Source organism: Pinus tabuliformis, chromosome 9 (genome assembly GCF_031772625.1).
Source record: "Pinus tabuliformis cultivar Carrire ecotype Pingquan chromosome 9, CPIR1, whole genome shotgun sequence".
NCBI classification, from domain to species: Eukaryota; Viridiplantae; Streptophyta; class Pinopsida; order Pinales; family Pinaceae; genus Pinus; species Pinus tabuliformis.
In genome coordinates this window covers 1,392,784,868-1,392,811,917 of record NC_142307.1, presented here as the reverse complement: position 1 = coordinate 1,392,811,917, position 27,050 = coordinate 1,392,784,868, and the positions used below count along the sequence as shown (strand labels likewise).

The 27,050-nt window shown below is 37.6% G+C and overlaps 1 protein-coding gene across 1 annotated transcript in view; it reads right to left on the bottom strand.

Annotated features, from left to right (window-relative positions):
- The window catches only part of LOC149153723 (fatty-acid-binding protein 1-like), a 126,663-nt gene that overhangs the window by 17,884 nt on the left and 81,729 nt on the right, over nt 1-27,050 (bottom strand). Inside the window, exons 2-4 of the mRNA XM_089440003.1 lie at nt 14,067-14,316; nt 13,470-13,561; nt 12,579-12,724 (exon numbers count right to left, since the gene is read on the bottom strand). Coding sequence (XP_089296129.1) covers nt 12,585-12,724; nt 13,470-13,561; nt 14,067-14,316 — 482 coding nt within the window. The 3' untranslated portion in view covers nt 12,579-12,584. The remainder of the gene's footprint in view (nt 1-12,578; nt 12,725-13,469; nt 13,562-14,066; nt 14,317-27,050) is intronic.

Below are 27,050 nucleotides of genomic sequence, written 5' to 3'. Positions count from 1 at the left end.
CACCAATCTAGTGAGGCTCAACCAAATATGAGCTCACAATGCTAACTGCAAAACATATGTTCGGACGGAGGTTCACCAAGAACATCAACGCGAATGAGTTTTTGAGACTCAGAGGCATTTCCCAAATCTGATCCGACATCACTACCATATAACTTCTGAAAGTTAAGATCCTCGAGGTAGTCACAGGCTTGCAGTCCACCATACCAAATCTTTCTAGAATCTTCACCACATATTTTCCTTGAGATAGGAAAATTTCCCTTGGCTTTTGCCACACTTCAAGTCCTTGGTCCTTCATTTCAAATTCAGAAGCCAACTCCCTCTTACATTTTTGAATGAGAGGGTGTGCACCTGTTAGAAAGAGGTCATCTACATACAGCACCAGTATGAGAGGCTTGTCATCTTCAACCTTAAAGTAAAGGTTAGGATCGGCTTCACTCCTAATGAATCCCAGCTTCATGAAGTAGCTATCGATCCTCTCATACCATGCTCGAGGTGCTTGCTTCAGCCCATAGGGGGCCTTCTTCAACCTGCATACATGAGATTTTCAATCATAAATCTCAAATCCTTCGGGTTGCTCCACATAGACCTCTTCTTTGATCGAACCGTGCAAGAACGCGGTCTTGACATCCATCTGATGTAGGTTCCATCCTTGTGAAGCCACAAGGGCTATGATCAAGCGGATGGTCGTATATCTGTCAACAGGTGCAAATATCACATCATAGTCTATACCTTCCATCTGGGAGAAATCACGAGCAACAAAATGAGCCTTATACTATTTCGTACTTCCATCTGCTGCAGCTTTATCTTGTAAAGCCATTTTGAAGTAACAATTGTCTTGTCCTGGGGTCTGGGAACTACTTCCCAAACATCATTCTCCATAATCGTCATAGCATCCTTCCATACTTGATGCTTGATGGCATCTGAGAATGATGAAGGCTCATTTTGTATAATCGTGCTCATGATGGTCAAGTATCCCTGATACCTGTTAGGTTTCTTACTTTCACGGAAGGTTCCTTCGGGTGCAGCATGTCCTTCAGCATCATCAAGTATCCCCCTAAGCCATGGAGGCCTATTCATAGAAGAGGGAGGCTCAGGTGGATAAATAGGATCCATGGGTACCTTCACATCAGGCATTGTTACATCATCTACCCATAGAGACAGCTTCCACAATCGTACGGTTCTTCCTTTCTGCCACACCATTCTGCTTAGGAGTATGTGGTGTAGTAGTCTCCCTCTTAATGCCTGCCTCAGATATGCCTGAGTGAGCCAACTGTAATATATCGGAGGTCTTGCTTTGACTTGAAGGGAATGGTCCCCTTTTGAGCTTTCCTTCGACACATCCCGGACATACACCTTCTTTCTCTACTTGGAATTCAGGCATCCCTGTTACCATCTATCTTACATCGGGTAGAGCTTTGTAATGAAGGTGGGCAAACCTCCGATGCCAAAGTTCGGACTGAAGAGATGTGTCATAAGATATGACACCTAGCGAACTTCCATCGACCTGATATAATGAATCAACACGAAACCCAAGAGTAAAGGCATCTTTAACATTATTTTTCCATATACGTACCTTGCCATCACTGAAGGTTACCTTGTAGCCTTTGTCTTCCATTGCCGAGATGGACACCAGGTTCTTTCGGAGGTCAGGTGCATTTAATACATCCTGGAATTTCTAGCCTTCTTGAATGGTTGTCCTCTTCCTTGATTTCCAGCATTCCTTTTACCTTTGCTATTGAATTTTCCATCCCTTCGATTACCATGAGAGGGATTTTGATCATTGTCACGGTGAGAGTCCTTTCTATCAAGGCATTCCCTTACATAGTGACCTGCTTTATTGCAAATGTAACATCAACCTTTTCTTCCACCCTTAGGTCCAACCTTTCTTTTCGATTTAAACCCGGAATTATTTCTTTTCTTAGCATGAGAAGAAAAAGCAGAAGGAGGACCTTTAGGCAAGGGCATTTCTTGTTCTTCTACCCTTGTTTCTTCCTGAATGCATCTAGCCATTAATTCCTCGAAACCAGGAATTACGTTATAGTTCAGAAGAGTAGTCCTGAACATGTACCATTCGGATGGTAATCCTCCAAGAGTCGTGAGTGCCATTTCCCTGTCAGTAATAGTCTCCCCAATAGATAGGAGATCGTTCTTGATCTTGGTGATTCTTAAGAAGTATGCTTGCATACTCTCATCTTTACCCTTCTTGATTTCCCTCAGCTTATTTCTAAGAAACAAAACTTGATTTGCATCATTAACTTTAAATAAACTCACCAGTCTATCGTAGATTTCCTTGGAGGTGTCTAGTTCAGAGATGTAGGCCACCAAGCGCTTGTCAATAGAGTCCCGGATGATCTTCTTCGCTTTAATTTCTCCGTTCTTCCATTTGTTCCTGGCAGCAGGAGGTGCATTTGATGGAGGCTCAACAATATTTCCTCTCACATCATCCAACACTCCTTGATCCTCAAAGGTTAGATCGATTGACATCTTCCATCCGTGATAGTCAGCTTTCTCACGGAGCTTGTCTTCGGCAGGAAAGAGTGTTGAGGACTCCATCGTTCTTTTAGGATAGCCTTGCCAATCTTCTCTTCGGTGATTGCTCTTGCTCTTGCTCTTGCTCGGGCTTCATCTTCACCTCAGCTCTGATACCATGTTAAGATATGGTATGTTCTATGCTTATAATAGTTTACTTCTTTTTCTTATTATATTCCACTGATTAGCAATCACATGTACATAAAGTAAAGTGCAGATAGAACATTAAACGATCGACAGAAAACAAGCCAAGACAAGAGACACAAGATGTGGCGGCTAGCCAGGGACAAACCCCACAATGTGTGGGGAAACCCTTTGATCAAATCTTCTTTTATCTTCAATAGAGAGAAATAGTACAATAAATCTGATTTATATCAACAGTAGCAAACCCTAGATCAGCAGCATCAGCATTAGCGGCTTCATCATCAAACTAGGGCAGACAATATCTCACAAACCGATCGTCAGATCGGCTTGATTCCACCACCAAAAGTTGCGGCTTTCAGAGGAGGTTCAGATGAACCTATAGCGCAGTTCAGATGAGGAGATCTTCTAGTCCATGTAGGTCAAACTTTACTTCTGCAGTTGCAGCTTCAGTTTCAGCAGCTTCCGGCTTCAAACTAGGGCAGTCGATATCTTGCAAACCGTCTGTCGAATTGACTTGATTCCACCACCAAAAGTTGCGGCTTTCAGAGGAGGTTCAGATGAACCTACAGCGCAGTTCAGATGAGGAGATCTTCTAGTCCACGCAGGTCAATCTTTACTTCTGCAGTTGCAGCTTCAGTTTCAGCAGCTTCTGGCTTCAAACTAGGGCAGTCGATATCTTGCAAACCGTCTGTCGGATTGACTTGATTCCACCACCAAAAGTTGCAGCTTTTAGAGGAGGTTCAGATGAACCCACAGCGCAATTTAGATGAGGAGATCTTCTAGTCTGTGTAGGTCAATCTTTACTTTTGCAGTTGCAGCTTCAATTTCAGCAGCTTCCGGCTTCACATGTGTGAGGGAGAGACCCTTTTCTGCGCAGTAGAGAAGAGACTCTTTTCTGCGCAGTAGAGAGAGAGAGATGTGATGAGATGAGTGTGTCCAAATGAGGAAAAGTCTTCCTGTATTTATACACAACGTTGGTGTTTGAATAGAAGCGACTGTTGGGCTTCTGAGCCTACATGAGTTGTAGGTCGGCTTGATAATAATTCCATAATCAAAATAAATTCATATCTCCATGAATACTTATCGGAATCAAATGATGTTTATATCAATCCTACACCTCTCGACGAGAGGAATCTAATAAAAATATTGTCATCCATGAATAAGATGATCCACATGAAGTTTGGCCTAGTTGCCAATTTTAACATGGATTCTTTATCTGCATCTAGTTCTCGTCATGAAATTGGGGATAGATCCTTTGAAGAAATTCTAAAAGAACAAGAAGAAGCAAATATAGAGAAAAGAAACTCATCTGTTATAGAGTCTATAGTCCTTGATAAGCCTGTTAATCTATTTTCAGAACCTGTTGCATCTAATTCTTGGACTCTTCCAAAAGTAGACCCGAAAAATGTTTATAAAAACTTATGATTACTGGACTCCATTCGGTTCTGGAGATATAAGGTCAAAGAAGAAGTTTTGCAAACAACCTCAAATAGCAATATCCTCCATTCTCTGAATATCATAAATCAATCCAAGTTTGATGCTGCCAGAAAAGCAGGCTATAATTTTGCCCATTTTGGCCATGTTCAAATAAGTATCCAGCCTCTACACCGGAAAGGCCAGGATGTTGCCTTTTTCTCCTGTGTTTTTGATCAACGATGGAAAACTCTTCCTAAAGCCCTTATTGGTGGATGCCAAGGAACCCTTGCCTATGGCCCAGCTTCATGGTCATGCTTTCCTGATTTCTCCATAGCCTTGACAGATCCAAATGCTATAAATGCTTTGATGTTAGGCTTACAAACACATGGTTATGATGATTTTGAAGATGATAGTAAAAACATAGCCATATGGTGGTCCTCGGTAGTCAAATTCTATAAAAAGACTACTCCTTCTATGGTTAAATCTGTCTCATCACAATTTGAATTCACCACTTTAATCACCCATGATTATGGAATGAATCTTATTGCACCCCAGATGATTCCCCAGTCTGAATTGAAACCTCCTTCCGAATGGGTTACTAAATGGGAATCCATCAGAAAACCAACTCGACCTTCTCCTATCAATTCCTCCACAATCTTTACCACCAGAGATGGTAATGTCCATACTATCTTTCCAGAGTCATGAGCTGAGCATGGTGGACCCTCTGTAAATATTTCTACATCTGTAAATACTAGTCCCACATTTTCAGTTGATCCTACATTTCTTCATACTGTAAAAAAATTAGTTCTGAGTGAAATTGCTTCCTCCAGCAATTCCCTAGCTGTTGTCTGTGACCATCCACACTGCTCTAAAACTTTCTGTCAATTTTCTTCACCTCCACCAAATCCACATGGCAATATTGAAGATGACAGAAGGAGAATAAACATGATTACTTTTATACCAGATAAAAGTAAATCTGAAGAAGAATATACTAAGACAAATTTCTTCAGCATCCATGAAGAAATAATTATTCAGTCAACACAGAAAAACAGCCATCATGGTTTAGGCTTCACAGATGGATCAGAAATTCCATCATACAGAAAAAATCCCAAAAATAAAATTCCAAGGCATGTGGAAATTCCTTCAGATAATGAAATTTCTGCCTTTCTGAAAATCTATAAAGGAATTAGTCCATATGATCCTGACAATCAATGGAAAAAGAAAATGTTTAATTGGGACATTTTCACACATAAATCTGAAAACAAATATGTTGAAGAACTCAGACTGTTGCCTAAAGAAGAAAAGAAAAATTTCAACATTCAGAAAAATGAGGAATGGAAAAAATGGATGAAATCCAACAATCAATGGATTTCCTTTTATGAGTGGTATTATCCTTCCTCTAATCAGATAGAGGAATCCTTGAGGAAAAATTTCTTAAATCAGGCTAAGTAGAAGAGAATTCTAAATGTTGATAATTTTGTAGCAGAAAAGATGGAATCCAATCCTGTTACTATTCCATCTCCCCTTGTGACTCCAGAATTTTCTCCAAAAATACAAAGCATGTTATCCAAACCCAACCTGCCCAAAGATTTGCAGGCCATAAGAGTGAAAGGAGAAAAATTGATAAAAGATATCTGCAGCTGCTTGTAGATAAACATGATTAGATCTGGTTCCCCTGCAAAACATAAATGGGAACTTTTTGATGGACAGATCTATGAAACTGACAATGATTTTCCACCTTGGAAAAATTTTGTCATCAGAAAAAATGATGGGAAAATCTTCAAATTTTTCCCAATCCAAACAGAAGACTCGGTGAAAGACTCTGTCCTTGCCACAAACTGGACTAATCTTGCTCTTTCCAGTTTGGAAAAATATCTGAGAAACTGGCATAAATCCATAGAAGAAATGAATAACATTCTGAAAGACGTAATGAATAGAATGTTGCAGAAGCAGGATTATGCTTTGGTTTGTTTGAATGATAATGTCAAGACTTTAGCAGAAAATGATAAACATATAGCTGAAAGTTTGGATAAACTCAGAATATCCACAGAAAAGAAGATAGTTGATGCAGCTATAGTTCATGGGAAAGAAATTGTTAAAGTAAATTCTAGTCTTGATGTTATAAAGAAGCAAGTTTTGAATGTTTCCAATTCTGTTGAATTATTGAAGAAGAAGCCTTCATCAGACTCTTACAAATCCACTACCTTGTTTAGTGAACCTTCATCACAGATGCCCTACACTATCTCTGGTTCAGTATCAAGTCTTATAAAGCAGCCTATAGAAATAGAGTTTCCCAAACCAGGAACCTCTTATCCATACAGTCTTTTTGTTGCCCCAAGTTATTTTGGACATCTAAAATCAAATCCCATAACATCCTCACATTCTAGTACATCAACCACTTCCTCTTTGACAGAATGGATCAAAATGAAGAAAGCAGAGGAGGAAAATGTAAAAGAAGAAGAAACAGGAAGAAAACAGTGGTATGATGAGGAAGACAAAGAAGATACCGGGTTGCATAAGATAGAGATAGATGATGAGGAACCTTCCTTAGAGAAACTTGAGGAGTATGTACAGAATTTTTCTCCTCAAGACAAAGCTCAGTTTAACATTCCTGAAGATCATATGGTCCATGCAACCACATCCAGATCTACCTGGAACTCTACCTGGAGCCCTGCCCCAGATAGAAGAGACTTGATGAAATCTGAATACCATAAAGATTGGTCTGCATCTTCCACATATTCGTGGAATATAGATAATTGCACTGAGGCAGAAGTTTTATCAGTTATGCATTCTATGCTTGTTTGTTATAGAACTTATTTGGCTGATGATATTGGACCCATTAATTCCACCAGAAGAATTATTGGTGGGTTTGAAGGATCTTTAGACTCATGGTTAAAAGCTGAAACATTGAAAGATCCTGCTCTGTTAACAACATGGGAAAACTCACAAGTTCTGAATGCAGATGGAAGTGTATACATGGACCCGACAACATCACTCCCTGTAAACAATATGATTGGTTGTTTACTTTATGGCATCACTGTAAATTTCATTGGGTTTCCACAAATTAACAATGATTTAACTGCTATTACTTTGGTTGCTATGAAACTCCATAATATGCAGCATTTTGATGAGTATTTTAATGAGTTCCTACACCGGTTGCATACTTTATCTCCTAAACTCATTCTTGAACCAAAATGGAAAGAAATATTCATCTCTTCTTTACCATTATGGGTTTCACAAGCCATAGTCACTAAATTACCTGGAAAGATTGGTGACTACAAATTTGGAGTTATTCGGCAAGCAGTTAAAGCAATAATTGTTGAACTCTGCTCACAAATGAAAATTGCTCGAGCAGCCACAAATCCAAGAAAGCCGCATGGTTATCAACACTTATGCAAACAATGGCATCTTTCCGCCCCTAAAAATTTAGAGGGGAGAGAACAAAGTGCTTACAAGAAAAAGAAGCACTCTAGAAGGAATATTTCTGGCAAAAGAACCATCCATCAGAAAAAACCAAAGGATTACAAAAAGACACAACTATACTCCAGACAGAAGAAATTCAAGTGTTACCATTGTAACCAGAAAGGACATATTTCCCCAAATTGTCCAGACTTACAAAAAGACAGAAAGAAAGATAAATCAGAGAAAGGTAAAAAGAAAATCTTTTACAGAAATAAATCTGGAAAGGTAAATTATTTGAATTTGCCTGAAAGTTGTGAAGAAATCACTAGTGAAGAAGAATCAGATTATGTAAATAGATTTAATTCTGACTCTAATGAATATTGTAATGGTCCCCACTATGTAGAATGTTTTAAAGATAATTGTGATTGTGGTGATCCAGATGTCTCCCAGTGTCATTCTCTAAATATGATGAAACAACCTGAGACAGAAGAACAAACAAAAAATTTGTTCGCACAAATGATGGCAGCCACAGATCCCCAGTTGAAAGAAATGTATAAAGAATTGCTAGTAAATCAGTTAAGTTCAAAACCAGCAAAGCAAAATAATCCTAACAGAGGATATGTGCCACCAGCATCTCTTTTTTCAGTAGAAGCTTTGACAAGACAATTCAGGCAAGAAGATTTTGGTGAAGATCTACCACAAAACTTGCCTAGCATCCATAGAGCAATAAAAGAATTGAGAAAGACAGTGAAGGAGAACTGAAGGCTTTGTATTGAAAGTCATCAGGACTGTCAACTCAGAAGAATGAAAGCCGAAAATGAACAAGGATCCAGTTCAAAACAACCTGTTTTCTCAGCCCAAACACAGAATTATACTTATCATCAAAAACCGTTTAAAGGAGTAGAAATTCATGAGCATGATTCTGATGAAGAAACAGATTGGATTGGTCTAGGATGCAATCAAATTACTGGAGATGTGATGTATTGCATTAAGCTCAAAATCAAAATTGGTACCAGATTTGAATACTGGAAAGTCCTCATGGATACTGATTCCAGGCTTAATATTGTAAATAATTCAGTCGTAGAATCTCATCTCTTAAGACCTACAAGTTGTCCAAAAGTCACAACGGCTAGCGGAGATATCAAGACCACTTCAGAAGTTTCAGTGGATATATTTCTTACAGAATCCATTGGAATCAAAGTTGTTTGTCCAATTGTCACAGGTATGGATTGCGCAATGTATTTGGGAACACCTTTCTTTCAAAATTTCCAGAAACATGGAGCAAAGTTTGACCAACAAACAAAGAGATTCGGCTATTTTCTGGAACTAGAAGGTAAGGAATTATTTTTTCCTTTCATAAATTCAAGTTCACCCAATAGAATAAAACGGATTGAAAGGTTAGAAAATTTGTTGGCAAAGATGGAAAAAAAGAAAGAAATCCTCAGGATAGATGAAAACATTGAACAAGGAAAATTTGACAGAGAAATAATAGATCTAAGGAGTAAGTTTTTGGAATGTTGCTCGGAAGATCCAAATGCCTTCTGGCATGTACATAAGCATGAAGTCGAGCTACCTTTGAAAAAGGATTTTAATGGAAAACTCAGAAGATCAAAGGCCATTCCGATGAATCAGGAGCAGTTAACCCTCTGCAAGAAAGAGATCAAAGAACTCTTACAAAAAGGTCTGATCAGGAAAAGTAAGAGTCCAATAGCCTGCTTTGCATTTTATGTTAATAAGCATGCTGAAGTAGCCAGAGGAAAGCCAAGGCTAGTAGTAAATTATAAACCTCTGAATAATTTGCTTGACTATGATGCCTATCCTCTTCCAAAACCATCCACCATCTTGGCACAAATCTCTAAGTCAAAGATATTTTCTAAATTTGACTTAAAATCAGGATTTTGGCAGGTAGGGATCAAAGAATCAGACAAATGGAAGACTGCTTTTTCAGTACCAGAGGGCCATTTTGAATGGAACATAATGCCTTTTGGTTTGATAAATGCCCCTTCTGCCTTTCAGCGCATCATGGACGAAACCTTTGAAGGTATGGAAGATTTTCTTAAAAAGTATATTGATGATATTTTAATTCATTCAGAAGATATTCCTGCTCATATCAAGCATTTGAAGATGTTCCTCCAGAGAATAAAAGAAAAAGGAATAGTTCTTTCTGAATCAAAGATGAAATTATTTAAGACAATGATAGACTTTCTGGGATACAATATACAGTTTGGCTCCTACCAAGTAATCCAGAGGAGTCTGGATTTTATTGATAATTTTCTTGATGAAATTTTAGATAAAACACAGCTGCAGAGGTTTCTAGGAAGCCTTAATTATGTATCTAAATTTCTTCAGCATTGTGCCCAAGAAAGAAAACTTTTGAACCAGAGGTTGCAAAAAGAACCGATCCCATGGAATGAAGAATGCACTAAAGCTGTCCGGAGAATCAAAGAAAGGATCCGCAGAATCCAACCTTTAAGTCCGATACAAGAAAACTGGAAAAAGGTAATCATGACAGATGCTAGTAATATTGGATGGGGAGTTGTTCTTTGCCAAGAAAATCCAGAGAAAAAGAAAGAACCTCTAGAAATCTGCCAGTATGCCTCTGGATTATGGTCTACAACTCAGACAAACTGGGCAAGCCTCAAGAAAGAACTCAAAGCAGTCTGTCTGGGAATTGAAAAATTCAAAGATTTTGTTATCTATACAAGGTTTTTAGTAAAAACTGATTGTCAGGCATTAAAATTCGCCATCCAAAAATGTGATTTTGAAGATGCTGCAATGGTAAGATGGATGATGACACTCAGTCAATATAATTTTGAAATTTAATTCATTCCTGGCCACAAGAATTCTTTTGCTGATATGCTATCCAAGGAATTCTTATAAAAGAATTCGATTCATTCTCTAGCCTGCAATTTCATAAGAAGAGTCGAAGATTGTGTTGAAATAGAAACCCCTTATGGATGGGTCAAGTATCCCAATATCAGTCGTACCATGCTATTTGATCATGATGATGAATGGTACCCAGTAAAAGAGATAAGGTGGAGAGAAGGAATTCCCAACCTCTGGACTTGGGATGACCAAGAAGTTGAAAATGACCTGGCCATTCAAGAACTTGATTATTTGGCTCATATTGGGAATATTGCTTATGAAATTTACTATGAAGATGATAACAGAATTGGAAATTGCAGACTCACAATTAAACAATTTAACAATCCTCTTAGAAGGACTGATTTTGATCCAGAAAGACAAAAGTCTGCCTTCTTCCAAATGATGAATTTAGAAAATATCTCATCCAATTTCTTCTATCATCTCCAATTTGATTTCAGCCATGAAGACCAGCCAACAAAAAGAATGAATCAAGACGATCCTCTCCCAGATTAGTTTATAGATTGGTGGAAAATCCATGGTCTCAATGTTATCCTTACCATGCCCTATCAGTTCACACGATTGAAGATTGATGGTTTTTCTGTACCCGGCTCACTCCATACTCGAGTTTTGTATAAAAGTCTTAAAGATGTCATGGAAATAGAAGATATCACTTTCCTAAATGCAATAAGGAGATGTGGTCATACTCACTGGTTCGTAAGCCAAAGATTTTGTGCAAGACAACTTGCCTCAAGCACTGATGGGACCAGAATGGAATACAATGACTTTCATCATCAATCAGATCCAGAAGATAATACTTTTGAAGAAATTAATTTTCTTCAACCGCCAGAAAATCAGAAAATCACGAAGATCAGATTTGGGAATCTGAAAAAGAAGTTACAGTCCAATTCTTTTCCACAAGTCTCATAGATCATTTCCGACATAGTTACTATACCCACCCACAAGTGTCATTTTTTGTATTGTAAAGTCTTTCTAACCGACAATGGTGTTAGACGTTTCTTTCATGGGTTCTTCATAAAAGAATCTCCATTTTGTACACACTAGCACATAATACTAGATATGTCTGTGAATCTTTGCGCGGATGTCCTTTCAAGGTTACCTGAAAGCAATGATTCCTGACATTTTACTTTCTTTATGTCACATAATAATTGTAAGGATTCTGATACCCTTGCACGGGACTATCAAATCCTTCTTTTTCGGACGATTTCCTTGCACGGATAATCTTACTTTTGAAGTCATAGATTTCACGGGGGAAGATTTTTCTCAAGGAATGGGCTATATAAAGAAGAGGAATGCCCAGATGAAGGCATTTGGGTCAAGTCTAGAGTAAGGATCTGAGAAGCCTGTGTCTCTATGTGTGAGCATAGGGAAGAACCTAAAGTGGCCGGATCTTTTAGGATGAGTGTTTGTGTCTGTGTCGATCTTTAGACTGAGTCTGCTTTGTGTGCCAGGGAGCCTACAGATTTCTCTTGCTATGCAAGGATATTTATCTGTTAAATGCCACAGCAGTCAATCTCAGGAAGGATCATGTTGTCATTCTAAATCTTGTAATTTCTCGGGAGAGATATGACTCTCTGAGCTTTGAGTGTTCTTGTAATTACCAGTTTCTATCAGTAATAAAAATGACAATCCATTTCATATTCCAAACTCCCTTTTGACACTTTCTATGTTCTATGATTTTTTAGAGGTGGCATCCAGATTGGTTCTTTATGTATATGGTTATTTAATCTGATATTTATGTCTATGAATGTAATTGCGACCAACCCCGCCACTTTTTTGATCATTATGGGAATATGCCATATCCAATAGTTTAAACTTTATAATACTTAGGTTATAAATGCTTATCTTACCAATTACATTAACATCGAACAGCTAAGGTAACCTTCCTGGAAAGGGCACTCTATCATATACAACGTAGAAAATATTTTATCTACTTGTCAATTCATTTAGAATATTAATTCTGAGTCTTTTAACAAAATAAAAGGGCTCTATTAGGGGAGAGAAAGTGGGGTCACTACTAACTCCCTCAATATTCAAATGAACACATCAGCTACAATATTCTGCACATTTCATCTATAGAAATGGAAAATGTTATAGGCTACTTCTTTATACCAAGAAAATACATTTTATTTTTAATCATAAGATCTTCAAAACAAAAACAGCATTCCTCAATTATTGATTGATGGAAGGAAAAAGCACCATGCCTGTATCTACTGGGTCAGAAGAGATGCCAAGCCCATTCCAAATTTTTCCTTTGCCTCCTGGTCAAATGGATAATCTCCAATATACAGGTCAAACAAAGAACGACACAGCAGTGGGCTCTGAATGCGTCCAACCTCCTTTTCATTAACTACAAACAAAAAATGAATTAAATGAATTATTCCACTTATGGTAATCCAAGTCTTATGTACAATGCATTAATGAACACTGAAGAAAATAAAATATATGAAACATGCATTTTGAAGAGATAATCAATACTCCATGCTAGCTTTAAATGGTCAAAAACGATATTCTGTACAGTGGTTATCTTGAAATATGCTCAAAATATGGCATTCAGTAGACCTTATTCTGTTCAGTATATCAGAAAGCAGTTTCCTACCAGTCCAGTTGTCTACTTTTTGGGAAATACACATTCAAATAGATAGCTAGTAATCACAACTTACAAGACAAATGCAATCCACTAAGTGCCTCTTGCAATTTACAAAGAAACATGATGCTATTAATCATAAATCAAGTCAACACACTTATGAATGTGCAATTCAAGGAAAACTATATTTTGCATGAGGGGTTACAAAAATCATATGTAAAGAAGAAGCCCAGAGCAATACTTCCTCTAACCAGCTCAGAACTTGTCTGCAACTTGCAGGAGATCATCTATGAGATCCAAACTTCAACATAAAATGTGTATAGGAAAACAAAAAGGAGAATAAATTTTTTATTTTGAACACAAAAAGGCCATAGTTCAGTTTCCTTGATTACTCCAAAATGTTTGCAGCTAAATGCCGGTGCGCTATATGGACCCGATCTTTCTATTTCTAATTGACTGGGAGGAGGTCCAACTAAAACCTTATATCAGTGAAGTATAGATCACTTACTTTTCGTTTGGAGAACCTGGCCAGGTAATCTAGTAAACTGTATTTTTGTGCCACGTGGTAGCTTGTACTCATCCTTAAATTGAGAAGTGAATCTAAACACATAACATGTTTATGTTAGCACAAAATATGTACCATATGCTACCCTTGAAACTGAATTCTAAATTCCATGGGAAGGGAAATAATCTATAAAACCTACCACACAGAAGCTTAAATATCAACTAAATAAAATTGATAAAGATTTATCCAGATCCTGAAGATTTTAGAAAAAAATACACATCGAATAAAGGAAATAGGATCTAAATTAGCATGAAAGGCAGTGTTTGAATCTCAACATGTCTATTTGCCATCCACCTGCACCTCCAACTCAAAGATCATTTGTAACTGAAATCCGCAGAAAAGATCCACATTGTTCTTCTGGAGATAGTCTAAAGATGCAGCCCAAAAAAATTTATACTTAAACATTCCTAGATTTATCCCTTCTGGAAAAAGGTCGGAGACTCCCAAAGCTGCTGGCTTAGAACTAAAATAAAGTCATTCATTGTATCATTAGTCAAATTAACATTTATTTGATAAAATATTGTAAATTTTTAAAAGAACCTTTGCAATAATTCCTTGTTCTGGCTTCCACTGAATCTCCGCAGTTGACTCCCAATTAATACTTCAAAGGCACTACGCACTGAACCAATACTTAATTTACTATACACAATATCAAGCCTCACTGCTAAACTCAAATCATTTCCAATCACATCTTCATAAAATTCTCTACTGTCCTTCAGTTCTGTTACTGACATCTTCCCATACTTGTCAACAAAGTTTTGCTTGAGACTGTTCTCATCTACATATAAGCCTGCAGATAAAACAAAAACATGACCTGGATTAGTCTAGACAAAAGATTTTATCTCAAAATTCATTGTTTGGATCTATACTGCTAACAATCAGACCATCAATTCCACCCTTAACCTGCAGGAACTTAGAATTTTGATTCTTTCTTTAAAACTTGCAGAAATTAAATAAAATTTTCAACCATGATAATTAAAATATGGTCTAGCTAGCAAGTCAAGGCACTTGCAAAACCCTAGTCAGTGTTTTCAAACTTAAAACACACTAAGCTTTGAGCTGATATTGTTTTAAGCAGAAACAAACGGGCCAGTGTGAACATTGCCATAATCCTTTTATTTACAAAGTCTTGAGCTGAATGTGCTTGAAGCATGCCTCTTCACTAGGTAGTAAACTGGTCTGACAAACATAGTTCCCATGACCAATTTGACTTAAGCATGTAATTTTTTCTGCTGTGCACCTAACCACAAGATTTTTATAGGGCACTAGACTACACGTACATGATCTATTATGTACTTATGCTCATGAATTTGGTAATAGTGTTCTAGTTTTAGGCCTATAAAATATCATATTTTACTATTTGAAAAAAAAAATTAAAAACCAATTATATGTAATTAGGACCTTTATATTGCCCACAGAGGCAGCTCAATTGGTGATCGTCTTGTTATGAACTACTATGTAAACCATGAGATTCAAAGTTCAAATCCCCCGTGGGTCAAGCCAACAAAAAAAAAAGTCTTTATAACTTTTATTAGTTACTAAAAATTATAGTTAGGGCCTCTGCCTCTTTTTTGTATAAATAGGGGATTCCCTCTCATTTGTAAATATTACCATTTTCTTCAATATAATCAACCAGTTTATTGGATGTTTCTCCCTCCATTACTCGGATTTGCAGATCCAATCTACCCTTGGGTGTGTAGATGCCCCCACCATTTTCTCTGATGTTGGCTCTTTTTCTGTTACTCTTAGTTTTTTTATTCTGTTACATAAGTATTCGCAAAAAGTAGTTCCATTTCGGGGGTAGGAACATTGCAAGTTGGTATCCGAGTTTCAATGGATTTTTGCTCTTGCTATGCAAAGAAAAAATGCCAAGGGACAAATTCCAATATGTGACTAAGAAAGAGCTGCATAAAAGATTCATGAAGTTTCCAAAAGAAATGAGGCAGATGATGCAGCCAAAACCCTAGGCAAAAGGACCATTGATCTATAGCCAAATTTGAAATACTCCATTCCACAACCATAAAATCTTTGAGGAAGAGTATGAATCAAGAAGTGAACCCTTGGAGAACAGGAGGTAACATCCCTCCAAGCACACTGGCTGCACGGAACTCTCATAGACCCAATTTAAAACTTCAGATGAAAATCCCACAATACAACTTTGGTGGTGAAGTGGAAATACAGACGTGGTTAAGCAAGATCAAATTTGCATTCAAGGTGTAATACATTTACAACAGTAGGATAAGTTTGTTGTGGCATCGCAATATTTTTATGGGCAACCCATAGATGGGGTGAGAGATGGATCTCCAAAACCCTAGACAGGACTTTGGCAACTTCATGGATGCACTAACTTAGAGATCAGATCATAACAAGTATGAGCCTATGATATTCAACGATGCACCTATTCCAAAAAGACTTGACAGTCAAAAGAATAGACAACGGTTCCAAGCTTTGGAGTTAAAGGCCAAATAGCTTGCAGATGTCATGTAAAAGATCTGTTCCCCCTTACTTTTAGGAGGTAACCAGAGGAGGTTTTTTCTTCTATGATGCACATCAAAGAGTGTGGTCCCAATGACAACATTCAGCATTCTCCACAGACAGCAGCCCACAGATGCCTCTTATATCATGCTCAGCTCACTCATTGACGCCTATTCAGCATTCTCCACAGACAGCAGCCCACAGATGCCTCTTATATCATGCTCAGCTCACTCATTGACGCCTATGGTGCCTTGACACACATAAGGTACATTTGTTTGTGTTCAATGTATTTGGCATGAAAGTAGGGATCATGGGTTGAATCAAATAATGAATCATGATGCTTGGAAATTATGTCTTTTGCCTTGTTTCACCTTGGTGGTCATCATCACTTTCCTACCTAGTCAAGTGTTGCTACTCTTGGGGAGAGGGGTACCACCGAGGTGCATTGATAAAGATAACATGCCCATGTCCTTTCGATACTTAATATCAGTGAAACATGAATCTCCGATTACTCGCGATTAATCACGAGTCAAACTCTGCTCTTCCCTCAAACGATCCGATTCAACTCTGGGCGAGTCAAACTCGCGTTGACCAAGTTTGACTCTTGGTCAACGCGAGTTTGACTTGTGACTCACTGATTAATTGCGATTTAGGCAACTGAGGTGATTTTCAGCCCTCAACTTGGCGAGCATGGGTTTTAAATTTTAGGGTTCTCGCATTTTTCGTTGTGTGGTTTAGTTAGGTTACGTTGGTCTGTAACCGACTTCTCACAGCTCAAGCCCGCAACTCATACACCGAGAGGTAATAGAGGCATGGTTTCAGTTTTAGTTTACTTCGCGTAATAGAGTTGCAGTGTAATAGAGGCGTAGTGTGCAGTGTGCTCTAGTGTAGCTTAAGCGTGTGCTTTGTCAGAGATTTCAGTAGCAAACCATTATCGTATCATTTCAATAGCAATCAAGAGATTTCAGTTACTGCTTTTTTACTGATTATTATGCAGTATTTTATAAACTTTTAGAAGCAAATGCTTCTGGTTCTATGTAGTCATTGGTTAGGATTTAGGACTTAGTACTTTGGATCATGTTTGGACTCGTAACATATACGAGATACTTATTCATTCATGATATTTTGGACATCTATTGATATTATGCATTGTTTGATCATGGCTTTATTGAATATCAATGAAAATATTTTTTTTTAATTCAATATGTGTATATCTATTTTTGAATTCACCGATTTTTTCCCGATTTTTCCCCAATCCGATTAAAACTCTTCGCTCTTTTGCCTCGCCGATTTATTGCCGATTCCGAGTCTGGTAACATTGCTTAATATACTCCATCTATTCCCTGTCCATTGTCCTTTCTTTTGGGTTGGATGTTGTTGTCCTTTGAGATAACCTAAGGTCAATTGGCTATGCCAAAGCATCTAAAATATTTTGTTTGATTTTAATGGTTGGATGACCAGTGAACTGCTTTTTAACAAGTGCTTTAAACTTAGAAAGATCTTTAATAAAACAAAAGGTTGTTCTTTAAATACATATGGTTATTTTGATTTTAAATGTGATGGATAAGAAGAATATAGAGAAATATAAATGATTTAATATTCAGATAGAGTATTTCACCATTTACAAGCAGAAATTGAGAAAACTGTGTTTTCCTAATTAACAAAATATAATCAAGTCATTTCAGAAATCTTGTGCAATTTAAATTCAAAGAGGAATTTACAAGAATAGACAGTCCTGTAAATTAATCTCTTAATTAAACTACAACTTCACAGCGGATTCAAAATGAAACTGAAATTCAATTAAATTTTCAATCGGATGACTGTAAATGAAATAAATTATATGAGGAATACATAATGAAAAACATAAGAAAATAACTCACAGAGAGACAAGCCATATGAAGTAAATCCATAATCTTTTATTCAATCAAAAATGCTCCAGCTTAGTACAAATCTGTCTGGTAACTAGCTCAAGGGTGCAACCCTGAATACTTCGACAGAATGAAGTATTTAAACAAAAATACAAAATATTACAATCAATGCCTGAGTGATGAGGCATGCTATTATTACTTAAAATTTAACAGAAAGAGAAGCAATTCGGTCCAAAAGAATGAATCTGAACATCTGGCCCTGTTTTGATGGAAAACTGTTGCTGAGTGGCCACTATTCTGGTGCTGCGCTGGCCAAGTTGATCTGTCTTCTAATCCTGATATTCACACAGCTTTTCCCACCGTTCTTCATTTGGAATTGATATTTTAGTTACTCTATGGTAGATCTCATCTACCTCAGTATACTTGGCAAAAGTTGGTTTTACAGTAAAAATATGTTTTATCTCATTCTGAATAAAACATATGTTATTGATGGCCTCATAGAATGCCCTGCCTATCATGGAACCTTTGATGTTGGAGGACTTGGCTGTGTCCTTGGCAATGTCCTGTAGCTTCTTCAAGTAATCCTCCCTGGTCATTAGCTTATCATTGATGACAAACAGTGAAGGCAGACCCTTCTTGTTTAAGGCATCAATTCTTGTGAAAAATCTGTTAACTACAATTTCCAGAGTGTGACACTTCTCAGCTAACTGTACTACCAAGTTCTTTTTAGTTAGGACTTTCTTTACCTCCAGAATGGTTTCAGTCCTGTCATCCACTCCTAGATCATCCAGTTCATACATGTTCTTAGAATTGAGAAACCTTATTATGCTGTTGGTTGTAGAAGGCATCTCTCCCAGTTGAGCATTTATATTGGCAATTGTCTGGTTTGCCTTTTCCATTAACTCCTTTTGCTCAAAAATGATCTAGATACATGGCCAGATTTCATCAATCTCCTCTATGATGTTGTTCTAGATAATCTCTTTGACACTACCAAGAGTGTAGCCAATGGAAGACTCAGTGGTTGACTTCTTCCATGCCTCAACTTGATTCTGAGCTCTCTGAAGCTCTGCTGCATGAAAAATGTCACACTTCTTTTGATGATCCTCTAGTAGTTTTACTTGATCTTGCAGTTTCTTAATCTCTTCAGTCTACAGGGACATATTTTGAACTGCACTAGCTAACTGGTCTGCAGCCTCTCTTGTACTGGTGGTAGTTGATATTGCAGTTGGAATGACTATGATAGGAAGTGCTTCTAAAGGAGCAGTCTGTTTAGCAGCCTTCTCCTTTTCCTTGATTAATTTCTCCATCTCTGTCTCCATTTGTTTCAGCTGAGCAGTCTATTCTATGATGAGTTTCATCATGTCTGCCTTTTCAGTTTTTGTTTCTACAATATCCTTGGCTAGAGGATCTTCAGTAGCTGGGAGTTTCAACTGTTTCCTTAGTGCTGCTATATCCAAATTCTTCTTTTTGATCAGCTCTTCTGCAGCATTGATGTTTGCAGGATCATAACCAAGTTTAATTACCAAATATTCCAAGGTTTTAATCTTGGTATCTTTGGCAAGAGCTAAAACTTTCTCCATCTTTAGTTGTGACTAGACATTTGCTAGTGTTACCTGTAGCTTGGACAAGGTCATAGTTGTGCTAGTTACAGTAGAGAAAATCATTTCTCCAGTCTGTTTATGCATCTCCATTTGGTCAATGGGATGTATGTCCTTGATATCAAACTCAAAAGATGTCTTCTTATAATCTGATGCTCCTTTGGGCTGAGGAACTTGTGCCTGAAGGAATGCCATCTGCATTTTCCCCTTCTCTGAGTCAAAGGCTGAAAGTAGCCTGCTTTGGGCACCAGAGGTTTGTTTCCAAAATTGGTTGTATGTGTTTATCTTCAAGGCTTCATTTCTGACCTTTATTTCCTTGAAGACATCCATGATGCTCTTCTCTGGCTCGCTTGAAGTAGATGTACCTATGTGCATAATCTGTTGCTGCTCTTGTGAGGTTGTGGAAGTGGTAGGAGACTGTGTAGATTGATCACCTACTAATGAAGATACAAGAGGCTCATCAGTGGTGATGAGAGTTTGTTGCTCTGACTCTTTGCTAAGACTTAGTCTGGAGCTAAGCTTAGCCTTCTTTCTGTACATGATTTTAAATCCCTCACTAAAGATATCAGTCCCTAAAGGAGACTCTTCCTCTCTACTCCTCTTGGCTGTCTTTTCTTGCATTGTAGGAGTCTGCACTGTTGATGAGGAGACTTATTGTTCTTCTGCCTCCTGTAATGTGTTTTCAACCCACTTTGGTTGATTCTTATATTTTTCTATCTCTGGCCTAGGTGTGTGAAAATAAGGAGTAGACTTGGTTTCTACCCTTAATCTGGAAATTATCCCTAATGGATCATAGGACTAGGTAAAACTAAGATTAAACTGCATTTCCCTGAGTAGTTTGTCAGCCTCTTGACCTGCTGCCCTGTTGTTGCAAATGAATGGACCAACCTGCGTTTTTATCTTGAACTGAGACTTTTTCTTGGCAGCAACAAAATGGACTTCATCCATGTTGATCATCTGCCTAATGTATTCCAAGGCAAAAATCCTCATTGGGAGGAATTTTGGCAGCTTATATGGTGGCAGCTCACATCCAAAAATCCTTATCTCTGTGTAATTCTCATATAAGTACCAGTCTCCTGTTTGTACCTGTTCTGACAGTTGCAAGACCTTTTTTATTTCTTCACTAATCCTTGGTTCGATTTTGCTGCTTAGGAGGCTTATGGCTGGATGGACAAACATCTCAGTAAACTGTTTGTAAGTATATTCTTTCTGTTCTTTCATAACTAGAGTGGTCCAGAAAATGACCGACTGCTGGTTTCCTTTCTCATCCAGCTTCTGCAATGACAAGTTCATGTTGTCCCCCTGAAAATATAGGAACATGTAGACTAAGACAGAGGCATATTTGAATACCTCCTCTATAGGAAACTTGACTAGTTGTTGATGGATAGACTCTGCAAGGAAATGGTTGAAATTGAACACAATTGAGGGCTTAGCATCATTAGAAAAGATGGATAAAAATCCTATAATGGCCTCATCTACCATTTGGTCAGAATAGTAGCCAAGGAGGTAGGAAATGACAGTGATTATCTGCTTGGCTCTCTCAGGGAATATGGATGAGGGATAAGGAGGATTTTTCTTTGGTAATGCAGCATCTTGTGATAAGAATAATTCAAGAGTTTGGGCTCTCTTAGCAAAGTCTAATTTCTGGTATATTTCAACCAGAGCTTCATAGGAAAATGGGGTAGCATTGTTGACTGTGGGGGCTTGCATCATTTGATCAATAGCCTGAGGGGTTATGGTGAACAGAATGTGTCCATTGGGATTGACTATGGCCCTTTGGCTTGGCAGATATGAGGCATGGCATTTTCTAATGAAATCAGGAGTGTTGTGGGTATGAGGAAAGATGTAATGAGGTAGGTTTGACTCCCATAGTTGGATATCATCTGATTTGTCAATGTATTTATCTTCGAGCTAGCAGTACATCTTGAAGAGGTCGAGCTCACAGAGTGTTTCGTGGATCTTGTAGTCTCTATCAGCCATAGGGATATGATGAAGATCTACAGGAGGATAGATCAGAGGATTAACAATTTCCTCTGGTCCTTTGTCCTTGGGAGGCATGATGGCTAAGGCTGATAGTGAAAACTTGATTGGGTGATCGAGCAGGTAGCGTCGCTGGCAGTTGACAGTGTTGGGGTCTGGTGAGCAACCTGCAATCAAAGCAATGGCAGTGATAAAACAAGAATTTTGTAACCTGTAAACAAACAAGAAGAAGGTTTATATAGGAGTTTTGGTTTTCCGTTGATGGCACAGGTCCGTTGAGTTAACGGCTAAGCAAATTAAATGCTTAACGGACTGATTATGGAGGGAATGGATATGATTTGATGGGATTAACAGACAAATGAGGTGGCAGCAGAGGAATGGCGGATGCGCAACGGTCAGGTAAGCGGTATCGAGAATGAGGTATTCAGCTTTTCAGGGGGGGAGAGTGGTTTGCGGTTTTTCTCATGGGGGGTCCGAAACACTGTGGAGCTGCCACGTAGGGGCGGGCGCGGTTTGGTATACCGCCCATTTCGAACCCCCCCTGGCGGTAAAGCTTGGATGGCGAAGGGGGGCTGAAATGGCATGAGGGTCGTCGGATGAGAAGCGATAGGCGGAGATGAAAAGTGAAATGGCGGAGGATTAACATGATGTGATAGGATGGATTGGTGGGGTTGGGAATCGACATTAATGTGATGTCGGGAAATATGAAAAATAAGGGGGTTATGAACTTTAGGAAAATGATATGAAGGGAATGAATTAGCGGAGGGGCGATATGGGATTAATACTTAGGTTATGGGTTTTTTAAAACTTAGGATAGTGTTAATATCCGAAGTAAGCATATAAACCTTAGAGTAACCTTCACTCTTCTTTCAATTTCTTCTGCACATGAAAACACAATGGATGTTTGATTATGGTGCATTTAGACTAGCAGCCTGTGCATTTTCAAAAACATAAAATGAAGCTTTCCTTTTCTTTTGCTTCCCTAACATTTTATTTTCCTTTGCCTTCTTTATTTAGAGCAGCTAAATCCTAACATTTTATTGATATGGATGCCTATAAAACATCAAATTTTCCTAACATTTTAACTTTTTATTCTTTTGCATCCATATCCTATCTTAACATTTTTTAAAATTATTTAACTAATATGCTAACTTATCAAAACTAGATAATGTTACAACAGATGTTACATATATCCCAAAAAGATTCATGCTTCATAATCCCATGAGAAGAAGGGCTTGGATGCCAAAGGTTGATGTAGCTATATAAAATAATAAAGAGCATGATAGAAATTTCAAAATTCAAAAAACAAATGAAAGGGATATTAATGATAAATCAAAAGCCAACGTAAGCTTGAGATCTACCCCCTCGCTATGAGGCCATTGCCCCAAATCCTATGCAATGAAATGCATAGCTAAAAAAAGGACTAAGTTAAATTATCCCAACCTGTATGCAATGAAATGCATATACAAGAAAAGGGGGTTTGTGAAGCAAAATAAAAGAATATAAGAAAAAAGGCAAGAAAAGTTTAGCAAGACATAGTGCCAAAGAAAGAGTAATTCAATGCGCAACCACTCCCTTTACAAAGGCACGCTAGAGGATGAATAACTTATGTAACCATGCATGTCAATGACACCATTCTCATGAAGTAAACCCAAAGTCATACCATTGTCATTTACACTTACACCTTGATGGGTTTCCTGGGAAATACTCCTCTTCCCAAGTACTGGCACACTTAATAGGGTTTTATGATGATCCTTCCAGACCTAAACTTGGCAAATTTCATAAAGTCATAAGCTAGTGTGATGTTTGGAGGAGATACTTAATGTGATCTACCAAAGAGATTTTACATTAGACATGACTCACTTTTTATGTTGCATCGACTTTTCTACAAATATTGGATGGTCACATTGGGACACTTGGAGCCCCTCCTTGATGATGATATTTGCATAAAATGGTTCTTTGGAGGATGTTGGTGATATCTTGCTTCCACACTTAATTGAGGTTGTTACAACTTCCTGGGGGAGAATTTGACCTTATGATGACTTGGTGCCCTTGAGATGTCTTACCTTCTACCATGATGTAGCACCTGGATGACGGGTGTTCCAATTTTCCTTGATTGGACACTTAATAATGATGACATCACACCTTTGGGGGGATGTCATGACTCTTAGTGACGAATGTTGCAACTCTAGAATAGTTTTCCTTTTGGAGCCTCTACATGTTAAAAATTTGAAAGTTCTATGCAAAAATTTCAAAATTCTTTGCAGAAACTGAATCCACTTTGCATAAAACTGAAAGGAACTGAATGTACTTTGTAGAAAGCTTAATATACTTCGTAGAAAGCTTAATGTACTTCGTGGAAAACTGAATGTTCTATGTTGTTACAATTACTTAGAATGCAGATTTCTTCTTCAAAACTTGTAGATAGAACATAAACTTAATGATCATATGAAGACAGTGAAGCACAAATACAAGACACTGAGAGTTAGGTCCAATGACCAAGGAAAAACCCACAAGGAGAAAACCCAAATGATTCTTCTTCTATTAGATTTCTTCAATTGTTCAACAAAGTATAGAGAGAGAGAGAGAGAATGAGAATGAATAAAGTCACCAATGTCTGATCAACTTGCAGCTGAAGTGCTCTTGCTTTTTGCTTGAAGATCTTCTTCTCTTGATCAGATCTTGTCCTTCACACTTGCTCCAACTCTTCTCTTGCTCTTACTCTTCACTTGCTCTCACACTTCTCTTGCACACACTCAACACTAGCTCTCCTTCACAATGAACATGCTATTCTCAACTCTCACTTGTTCTTGCTTAAATAGATGAAAAAGGAGAGGAGTTACAAAATGAATTCATGCCTTGAGCCAATAATAGGAGAATTGAATTCCATGAAGGAGGGGTTACTTGAGGAGAAGTGTAACTCATCCCAAGAATAGAGAGAGAGGTACACTTGTCTTGAGGAGTTACTTTTCTTCTCTTCTATCTAAAAGGCTATGGAAGGATGACTAAAGCGACTTATTGTGAAGATAGTATTATGCATAATCTTGCAACTTTCATGGATTTTAATGGCTAGGATTTACTTGCATAGATGTAAATATGTTTGGATCCCCTCCTTGATGAAGATACTTGCATAGACATGGTCCTTTGGAGGATGTTGATGATGTCTTGCTTCCACACTTGATCGAGATCGTTCCACCTTCTTGAGAGAGCATTGGATCTAATGATGACTTGGCACCCTTGATGAGACGTCTTACCAGCCATTAGAGATAAGACATTACACCTTCTACCATGATGTAGCACCTAGATACTTTTCCTTGATTATGTTGAAGAATGTAACTAGTGTCGGTCTTCATAATTATATTTGAGTCATGATGTAATGTATTTGTCAAAAGGAAATAAAAATAAATTTTATTGTAAAAAGAAATTGACTTATTAAAGTATGGGTTTCATACTTGGGTCAATGTTCATTAGGTCAAAGCACCCATTAAATGCTCTGCGATTTTTATATTGAGTCAAAGTCGAAGTTATAATGTAAAAGACCCTTCTTGGGCTCCCTGTGTCAAGAAAGAAAAATATTTTTATGTCTTGTCTCTCCTCCATCAAGTTAATCTTGTCTCCTATCACATCGGCCTCTTCAATCTTCAAGTTGGCCTAACGAAAGGATATGTCCACCTTTGAAGAAGCTATATATAAAAAAGCATTTGATCTATTGAAAAACCAACCATTCGATTCTATGAAAAGAAGGAAGCATCGAGAGTTTTGGAGAAGTTTGTCATATTACCAAAAGAAAAGATAAAAAGAAAAGGGACCGAGAATTGCAGAAGTAAGGAGGCCGAAAAGTTGCAGAAGTATAGAAAGAGGCCGAAGATTGCAGAAGCAAAGGAAGAAGATCGAGATCCTAGCAAACATGATCTGATTTTGGAAAGTCTAATCTATTTCCATAGATGGTTGACTTGATGGATGGAGAAAGGTATAGGGTCTAGGGTTGTCTCTAATTGATTTGATTCTACTGAAAGAAGAGTTTGATTGGGTTTTCCGCTTCTCAGTGGTTTTGCCCTAGCTAAGTGCCTACATTTGGTGTCCATTTGTCATTGATGATCATGTTTTTGGTAGTTGTTTGATGATAAAATAACATAATAATAATAAGGAGAAAAGAATCTAAAATAATGTCATGAGCAACTATCAAAGTTAAGAGAAATCAAAATGAATTAGCCCTAACTTAGTTGCCCCATATTTCTCAACAGATTGGACACTTGATGATGATGACATCACACCTTTGGGGGCATGTTATGACTCTTGGTGATGAAATGTTGCAACACTAGAAGGCAATAGTTTACCTTTTCGAGCCCCGACACACTATTTGGAACGAGTCATCCACATTGGAGAGCATTTAAATTTTATACCACACGTGTGGCTTCATAGCACACATTTATGAGGTTCGACTTGATATTTAAGCATTATTCTTCATCTATGAGGTATCATCAGGGGTATTGACACCTATACACTCTTATATCATGGGTATTTTATGTGTTCTTGCCTTATCTCTAAGGTCCATCAAAGATAAAGGCAATATTTTATGTTTTTAGGGCTCCTATTGGATGAGGTCCAAGAAAGTGCTAGATCTCCCATATAAATAAGATAAGCACTCCTCATTTGCAAACCATTGCCAATTGTGGAGATATATCACTAGTTGTCTACTTCTCTTCTGTTTTACCTAAAAGGCTATCAAAGGATGACTAGAGCAACTTCTTGTGGAGATAATATTATGGATGATCTTAAAACTTTCATGGATTTTGATGGCTAGGATTTATGAATGCAATTATGCAAATAATTTCCTAAGTAAAGGGTCTCTCTAAATCTTGTTGGGTTTGTTTATGGATGATTATTAAGTGCAATTGTACTTTTCTAGTAGAGACGGTGCATTATCTTGGTTTCTTCTTGGATAAATCCTTTCTTTAAAACCCTTCTAGTGGAGAGTCTTCCCTTGAATTTCTTGGATTTTGTAAGATACTAGGTGGACCTTCTAAGGTTAGTAGTTAGTAGTCGAAATCCCTAGATATCACTATAGATTCACTTACTTTCTCCCAAGGGAGTCCTTAGTTGACCCCATATGCCCCAAAAAAATAAGTAGGCACTAGTCTTCTCCCAATAGTTAATCATAAAATCCAAATTTATCTTTTAGTTTATTGTTTTAGGGTTACATTAGGGCTTACAATAGCCTTACATAATTTTTCAGCTATAAAGAAGCTAGACATTTTGTGTATTTGTGCATCTGAAAGACCTAGAATTAATTGTGTGATTATATCTTGCCTTGCTGATTTCATTTACAGCCCCATTGGGGCTAGACATCTTGTTATATGCATCTCAATTTTCAGATTCAGTAAGTTTGACAAAACCCTAACATAATGCATTGTTTAAGCCCTAGTTTCCATTAATAATTACTTGCTCAAGGGCTGTTTTATTTGCTGCTGTGATAACTTGTCCTATTGCTGCAATCTGAATTGATAACATCAGCAAAAAATTGCCAATGTCCCAATGTTAAATTTCCATGAAACTCTGCAACTACTTAGATAAATAACTGAAAACTGAAACTAGTTTACTTT